Source organism: Apaloderma vittatum, unplaced genomic scaffold, assembly GCF_000703405.1.
Source record: "Apaloderma vittatum isolate BGI_N311 unplaced genomic scaffold, ASM70340v1 scaffold41030, whole genome shotgun sequence".
Taxonomy (NCBI): domain Eukaryota; kingdom Metazoa; phylum Chordata; class Aves; order Trogoniformes; family Trogonidae; genus Apaloderma; species Apaloderma vittatum.
The window spans coordinates 730-9,448 of NW_009695761.1; the positions used below are offsets into that span (position 1 = coordinate 730).

The 8,719-nt window shown below is 37.7% G+C and overlaps 1 protein-coding gene across 1 annotated transcript; it reads left to right on the plus strand.

Annotated features, from left to right (window-relative positions):
• Nucleotides 1-1,137: 1,137 nt before the first annotated feature.
• LOC104267993 (host cell factor 2-like) lies at nucleotides 1,138-8,437 on the plus strand (the record flags this gene model as incomplete). The annotated part of the gene is made up of 9 exons (XM_009872286.1): nucleotides 1,138-1,280; nucleotides 1,658-1,818; nucleotides 2,868-3,076; nucleotides 3,567-3,651; nucleotides 4,693-4,796; nucleotides 5,381-5,569; nucleotides 6,826-7,011; nucleotides 7,438-7,541; nucleotides 8,275-8,437. Coding segments are annotated over exons 1-9 (1,246 nt in total), but the record flags the coding sequence as incomplete, so codon positions are not given.
• Nucleotides 8,438-8,719: the final 282 nt, after the last annotated feature.

An 8,719-nucleotide genomic window follows, 5' to 3' on the forward strand; every position in this document is an offset into this window, starting at 1 on the left:
AGTGATGGTATTTTTGCTCTGTGTTTTTGAGGTAAAATCTGGGAGCACAAATGTTTTGGAGGTAGTTTAGTGAGAGAAAAATGTTTATTCATAGAATTTTTCCAAGTTGATTTTTCCATGGTTGATTAAAGATAGGCTGTACTCAGACACGCTTTTGGAACGAGGAAAAAAAAAGTCTTTTTTGTTTTGATGAGTAATCTAAAGAAAGCTTTTAGATAGCACAGTTATACTGTCTATGACAACAGAGGTTCTAATGGTTGCAGCAGTGACAGAAAGGATCACGACTCGATTGTTCCAGTTCCCAGACGGGTGTTTGGCCCAAACTGACCTTTTTTTTTTTTTTCCCTCTGGACCTAAGATGTGGGGTTGGGACCTGGGCTGCCTGAGCTTGGAATGTCATCCACTGCTCTTGCTGTGAGTGCGATGACTTCTGAGGAGCTGGCACACAATGAGGGCATCTTAATCCTCAGCAGCACTGAGGATTTCACACTTGCCTCTCTGTGCTTGTGGAAAAAAACCTTAGGAAAAAGGACACTATATCTCCTGTAATTCTTTCATTCCAGAATAGTTCAAACACCAATATGCTGCTTCTTGTTCTTGCCATTTGCCTCTCCTCTCCTATGTATCAGTGCAGTGCTCTGTAGGTATTAACATTCGTCCCAGAACAGTGTAATTAGTTTTTCAATGGGGCTATTAAGTCCAGGCACACTGCCATGCTGCTGTAGCTCTAATAATTCCACTTCTAGGGCTAGCTTGCTCTGAGTTGGTGTAGCTATCTCTTTTGTGTGGAACTGTATTTACATTCCATATTAGCCTCTTTTTTGGCAAGTCTATTAAATTACTGGGTGACCCATGGTAACTGACTTAGTTACAGTGGCCTCATGTGCTCATTCATGTATGGAGTAACATTGGTTTGATAGAGGTATTTGCTTTTCCATTTATTAAAAAAAAAGTTTTAATTCAGTTAAAACTTAGTGTTAAACAGCACAAGCACAGTTATCTACAGGTAAAAGGTAATTCTTTAGAAAGCAGAGGTGTTTAAAAATTCCGCTTTCTTTCTCAGTGTTTGAAATCTTTTTTCTTTTTTTTTTTCTTTTTTTTTCTTTTTTTTTATTTTCCCCTCTCCTATAGTTACAAATCAGTGGTTTCTTCCTGCTGTAAGGGGAGATATTCCTCCAGGCTGTGCAGCACATGGATTTGTTTGTGATGGTACCAGAATACTAGTTTTTGGAGGAATGGTTGAATATGGAAGATACAGTAATGATTTATATGAATTGCAGGTAGGAAACATGTGAAGAAGTATCAGTTTTGACAACTACTATGAACAAATGCATTTTATATGACCAGCTGCAGATGTTACATGAGCTTTGCTCTGCTCCAGGAAAAATAAACTCTTTAAATAAAAGATTCTAAAGATGGAGAAAATCTAAATAACTTTGAAAAAGAGACTTGCATCTAGTCTAAATAAAGCATTAAATATTTTATACTTTATGAAGGTTAGCTGATACCTGTTCATTTTAATGTATATCCTAAGAAAAGCCCAGCATTCAGATTAAAATAATTCAGACATATACAAGTGTTAATATTATCTGAATTCTGTGGACTCTGAATGAGTATAAATTAAGATATTTCTAAATGTATTTTTCGTGTCTTTAAGGCAAGTCGATGGCTCTGGAAAAAAGTAAAACCTCAAGCTCCTTCCGCTGGATCACCACCTTGTCCTCGACTTGGCCACAGCTTTTCTTTATATGGTAACAAGTGCTATTTATTTGGTGGCCTGGCAAATGAAAGTGAGGATTCTAATAATAACGTTCCCAGGTATGTTGATTTGGTTTGAATTCATTGTCTTTAAAAATAAATTACTAGATATGACAACTTTGAAGAGGAACATTCTAGAGAGGCTGCCCTGCATACCAAGTACTCACATTTGGATTACTTGGGCAGTCAAGCTTTTATATGCTAAGAAGATTAAATATTTCTTCTGCTAATCCCACAATATGTAACACTGACTGACAGCTCTGACACTTGTGGAGCTGAAAATGGGTAGACTTTGGTATTTTTCCTAGTAGTTTGGGTGATTTTTTTTAAGAATGGTTTGTTTGTTAGAATTACTTAAATCAGCAAAGACTCATGAGTCTTCAGGGAATTCACAATGGAATTTTCCTCTATAATGCTGTGGAAAACAGCTACGAATTCATCTGGAAATTTTGTAAAGTGACAAGAGAAGTTGCGTTTATTATCGCAAATGGTGCCATAATGCTGAAGTTTTACATTCGCTTGTGATTCAGAGTGCTTGTATTCCCCGAGCTATAAATGGGCAATTTTAAGCTCAGTAAACAAGAGGTATCTGTGTGAATGCCAAGATTCACAGACCATTATCTAAAAATAACTTTGCTGATAGATTCAGCAACAAATGGCTAATTGTCTGCTGGCCAGCCTGAAGACATCAGAAAAGAAGCAGCTTCTTTTCACCTTCGTTTCCTTAGGGTTGGAGGAATTCACCTCTCATGTCCCATGTCATCCTGCATTTCTCTCAACTTTGCAGTTAAGTTTGTCCTTATGTAGTTAACTTCTGCTAAGAATGCTGGTTACCAATGTTGAATGTTTCTTTCATGTAGTATAGTGTATCAAGTGTGATATGAAAGCGTGTTTCCTTAGAGGCAACAGGTTATAAAAGTTTGTTTCTTTTTGTTTAAAATCCATATAGTTTTGGTACAGTCCACAACACCATCAAATGTCTTGAGATTTTAAAATTCTACACTCTCCCAGGACAGAAGTCTATAGTACTTGAAAGTGATCAGGATTTAAAGCTCACTTTTAATCTTGCTTATAAGTGAATTTTTCATTCTTTGACGGTAATACCCTAGATATTTAAATGATTTCTATGAACTGGAGTTGCAACATGGTTCTGGCGTTGTCGGCTGGAGTATTCCTGTGACCAAAGGGGTCTTGCCCTCTCCCCGAGAATCTCATACAGCCATTGTATACTGCAGAAAAGACTTGGGAAGTCCAAAGATGTATATTTTTGGAGGGATGTGTGGCAGTCGGCTTAATGACCTCTGGGAGCTTGACATAGGTGAGTTGAGTTGCCAGTAGAAATCAGTGCAGGGGCCTTACTGGCCAGGAGGAGAAACTGTGGCGTGTAATGATTGATGGCATGATGTGGTGCAGATATCATTGAGACTTATACCATAGTGTGTAACTCTTGTAATTTTTGGAATTAAATAGATGCAGCATTGTTTGCCTGTATTATCCTCACTGATTTTGGTTACACTGTGAGATTGTTTCCTTAGAATGCTTTAAAGACTGTTACTTTGATAACCAAACAATAACAGTAATGAAACCATAATATATCTTTCTGATAAACTGATAAACAATTTGTCACTATTTCTTGTGAGTTTTAACAGAAGCTTTAAGTGCTTGTTATTGTGCCTTCCGTAAGTGCTCATCTTAAAAATGTGAAATTTTGTTTTGTTGAATGTTAGAGGTGTGTTCCCTCCTAAAATCCAGGGGGTTAAATATACAGTAGCAAATTTATTGAGGGTTTTTATTATTTTTTCTTTTAGAAACCATGACCTGGTCAAGACCAGAAACTAAAGGGACAGTACCACTGCCTCGCAGTCTCCATACGGCCAATGTAATAGGAAACAAGTATGTCTGTTGTTAAAAGCTCAACTCTAGAAAGGTACAACTAGTAGGAGAATGATGATGATTACCCACTACTGCTCAGCATAAATCATCAGCCCTGTAGAGTACTCTTCTGCTTCCATTATCTTACCTCAGTGGAAATTAAAAAGTGTTCATTTTAAGCGTGTCAAACTATCAGTGTTCTCATCCATCAGGACAATCTGCCCAAGCCACAGGCAGCTTTCCAAGCTTCTTTAACGCACCTTTGCGCATCCTGGACCTGAGCTGGCTCTGTCAAGAGCCAGCTTGGGTGCCTCTGTGTCTGTGACACGATGAACAAGCTACGCAAAGAAATTGCCTGGAGAGTAGAACTAGTTCTAGGCAAAACCTTTCCACGTTTTTGTGGGCCAGTTTTTCTGTAGTTTGTTCCTCGTTACTTTGCTTCCTGCCAATATGGTTTGTTCAGGCAGATAACACTGATAAAATGGACTTTTAAATGTGAGTTTCAGTCCGTTTAATGTTAGTTTACAAGCTGGCATGAGGAGAAAGAGAGGCGAGGGGCGAAACAAATGTTAAAGCTTTTTATCTTATGACCTAACAGCTTAGCTTTTGATTGTTTGTAGCCTGCATTATGTTTTTAAATTTTGGTATCTGACTTGGATACTGTCTAATTTTAGAATGGTTTATTGAGAGGTCTGCAGTAAAGGGTTGTAGAAATTCTGTGTAAATGTGTGATTTTTGGAGTGCGCTAGCAGTTTGGTGGTTTGTAAAAAGATACAGTAAAAAGATACAGCATTAACTTCTGGTTTTGTGAAGTTGTTTGAGGAGTTTGAAGGGGTTTTGTTTGGGTGGGTTTTTTTAATCAGTTAACTTACTCAAAAATTTGAGAAATAGATGGCCACAGCAATGCTTGCTAAAGAGAGTAGTCACAAATAAAATCTGTAAACCGTAACAGTAAAGCACTAAACATTTTCTATTTTGTCCTAGTTTGAGAGAGCACATGCAGCAAATCTGGATGTTAATTGGCTTTTCTTTTTCCCTCTTCCCTCTCTTCCTATATTTCAGAATGTATGTTTTTGGTGGATGGGTTCCACAGTCAGCAGGAGGTGAAATCTCTGCTCATGATGGTGAATGGAAATGTACCGGTTCATTTGCTTATCTTAATTTGGGTCAGTGTTTCTGCCTTTCTGGGAGTGGGCATTTTGAATTAATACTTTCTTAACAGAGTAGAACAAATATTTTGAGGACCCTGAGAAAAATTTTAGGATGCACAGTTGTAATCCTAGCCGTCTAAAGAAGATACCAGGTTTTTTGCATCTTTCTTAAGAAGTGATTTTTTTAATTAGTGTTAGTTTTCTTTGAATATTCAGCAGGTTTGCTGATGCAAATCTTTTTAACCAACTTTAATATTAAGTAATATAAATATTCCTTCATTTTTAGAAGAACACAAGAGGCACATCCTGAAATGAGTTTTTTCTAAATGTGATAGTACTATCCTTGAATCCTCAACTTCTGATCTTATATTTGCCCAAAAGAGACAACCGGAGGTCAGAAAATTCATCCTGTACTAATTGATCATTGCAAACTAATTGGAAAGCGGCCTTCTCTTTATAGTATTGCAAATCTGAAAGCAATTGACTATAAAAACAGGTCATTTATTTTCATTTTCTCTCAGCAGTTAAGTGTATTAACATCTGTATTGCTTGTTTTGGAAAACATCAAGAAACTAAATTTTTCAAGTTTCATTTGATAGATACCACAGAATGGATAGGTCTGATCTCAGATTGCCAGGAGGACAAAAGTAACTTGTTACCAGGGCCAAGAGCAGGACACTGTGCTGTAGCGGTTGGCACTCGTCTGTATATCTGGAGTGGTAGAGATGGTTACAGAAAAGCTTGGAACAATCAAGTTTGCTGCAAAGATCTTTGGTACCTTGATACTGGTGAGTCAGAAATAAGTAAGAGGCTTGTACAATGTTCTCTATTTCTTTAATAACTGGGAAGCTGGCAACATTGATGATCAGAGCATCTAAACCAACTCCCATTAGATAAATTTTAAAGCTTATTTAAATAAGCCACACTTGTTTGAAGGTGTATGTGTGTATATATGTATGTATACAGCTGTCAGTTAAACAGAAAAATTAGGAAGGCTTGTTTAAAGTCTCATCACAAACTTTATGGCAGGATCCTGCATTGCATGCCATAAGCAGTAGATAGTGCTAAAGGGGTGTTTTACCTAAACTTGGGGTTCTTGGCTTCTCTTCTTAGTGATCTTTCTGCTGCTACTTATTCTTGTTTACCAAACCCCCTCCTTCTCTTGGGATCATTGCTGCTGCTGCTGCTTCCTCATTTCTTGGACTGCAAAAAGATACTGTCCAATCAGAGAAAGAACCAAATTGTTCCTGGGGCTGAAGGGAGTTCTAGAGCACTAATTACTCATTAGTAGCTGATTTGACAAGAGGACGCTGAGATGACACTGGGAAAGAGGGAGAGAGAATAAGTACTTTTGGGAGGGAGTTGTTGCCCTCTCAACCAAAAGCGTGAGAATGGTTGCTGGAGATCGTGAAACATGTAGGAGAATGTGGGGCTTTTTAGTTTTGGGGTTTGTGTTTGTTGTGTTTTTTTTTTTTAATTCAGAAAGGTGAGAAGATGAAAAAAAATAGCAGGGGAGGGATGTGCTTGAAAGCACAGCCTAGGTAGGCATTGAGGCAAGTGGGAGGAGCCGATCATTGCCATTGAATCACGCCTGGGCTTTGGCCCCTGCGGAAGAAGTTTGAGGGAAAGCTCACTTTAGCTACAGAGAGTGAGCCAAAAGGAAACAGTCTTCTGTGAATCCCTTCCAGGAACACCTAAAGTTTTAGAAGCCAAAAAGCTGCATGCAGCCTTTCAGGAAAGGACGAGGATCTCTTTGTTTCTGAAGTGCCCATAATAATGTATGTACAACCCAAAAGCTTACTGGCAGCAGAAGAGCCATTAAAAAACAAAGCATCAAAAGTTCTGCATTTCTGAACACTCTAGAGTGGCACTTTGTATTTCTCTGACTTGGCACTTTGACAACTGTTTCTTGTTGAATCGGGTATATATTGTACATAAGTGGAAAAGGAGCTACTGATTTTGCTTGCATTGTATAGATATTTATTAAACTGATACAGGAGGGCGATTTCAAATCTGCTGTCTGTGTTTTACTGGTTTCTTGTAGAGAAACCTCCAGCACCATCACAGGTACAGCTGATTAGAGCTACAACCAACTCTTTTCAAGTGAAGTGGGATGAAGTACCTACAGTTGAAGGGTATCTTCTTCAGTTACACGCTGACTCACCAGTGCCACCAGCGGCTGGAGTATCTGGTGCTGGGGCCCCTGAGACATCAATGCTGAGTTCACAAGGTAGTAGTCAAGTCACATTATGCTGATGCTTGTGTAAAGGTAGAGGATTGCACACATAATAAATATGAGTTTGGGGTTTTTTAGAATAATTTTAGGAGGGAGAGAGACCCTATTTCTTTGATTATTCCCAAAATGTGTGCATCATAATTACGGAAAACTTGGCTTTACCTCATCTCTGTCAATTTTGGCCAGCCATCTGAATATTTGTACAGATATTTGTACAGTGCTGGGCATGATTTCAGAAAGGAGACAGTACAGATGGGATTTTATCTGACTGTTTGGCCATGCAGTTGGATTTCAGTGTTACCATCAAGTCTTTCTTCAGGTAACTTGGGGTCTCCCTCTTGCTTACTGGAATAGATATCAGCCAACACAATATTAAGCTTTATGTAACTGATTTGGAATTTGCTTTTGTTTACCTGAAAGGTGGCTCTTCTGTACATCAAAGTCCACAGTCATTGCCCAGTGTCTCTTATCCAGAAATGAAGGTCGATCATCCCAGCCAAACAAATAATATCATTCCTAATAACGTAAGTGTAAGCTGAAAAATGTCTGAGTGGCAAAGTAGAGTGGGAAGTGAGAGAACTGACAGAAAACTTCCTGAGTTTTAAAAGTCCCTGCATACTTTTTAGACCTTAGAAAAGAACAAAATCAAATACAAGAAAGAAGACACTCACTAAAGTAGTTGTGTCTGTTTTCTTACATCATTTTACTTTTACTGTTGACAGTCTTTAAAGTCCTCTTGCTGGTAATGCAGAAAGAAAACTGCCAGCTATTGATTTCCAGAATGCTAACTGGGAGCCTGATGCCAGTAGAAATACTATTCATCCATATTGTTTTTGTAGAAAACACAAGTAGAAATACTACGAATTTTGCTAACAGTAGAAATATCTTAGATATGTGCCAGAAAAGCTAAGCTTGAAAGCTTCTGTAATTATGATTTTTCCCATCCTCTCAAGTTCCCTCCGTAGACTAAATGTGTACATGAATGAACTTCCATGTAATAAGAATGTGAGCTCACTCACAGATAATTTAGCATGTGTCAGGGACACTTCCAAGTGAACTTAGAGTTTGAGTCTTTGTTTTATAATGCTAAAATAAGGTGGATTGTGAGGTTGTTTTCTTGTTTTAATTTAAAGTGCTAGGGGGATCTTTTGGAGGATTTTTAGGTGGTGTTTCCAAGTGAGCATTTTCATGCCATGTTTAAAACTGAAATATCTGAACTTTGCAGTTAAACATTAACAAATGTGTTGTTTTGGTTAGGTCCAAGTTTCCCTTTCATCCAACTCATTATTAAAAGTAGAAGGAAAAGAAAAGGTTGCAGCACCTGAAAACAAGATTACACAGGAGACTATGAAAAACCATGCAGATGCCACAGGATTCAAAGAACCAAATGCCCCTTCTCTTTTGCCTGTTTGTACTTCAAGTAAGATGACTATAGCATAAAAACTAATGAAGAAATGAGAGTTAAAATTCATCTCATGAACATAAAATAAGATTATTTCTCTTGCAATTTAAAATTATTTTAGAGGCCTTTGTAGTTAAAAAAAAAGAACTGAGGCTAGTTATTACTGTACATGTTTCTAGAAGATACAAGGAAAAATTAAATGTTCTTTGAAGTGTTGCAGGGAACACGAAATTCTCAATACATTCATTGTTATGATGGCAAATGCGCATCTTTAAAAGTAAATGGCCTTTTTTAACATCA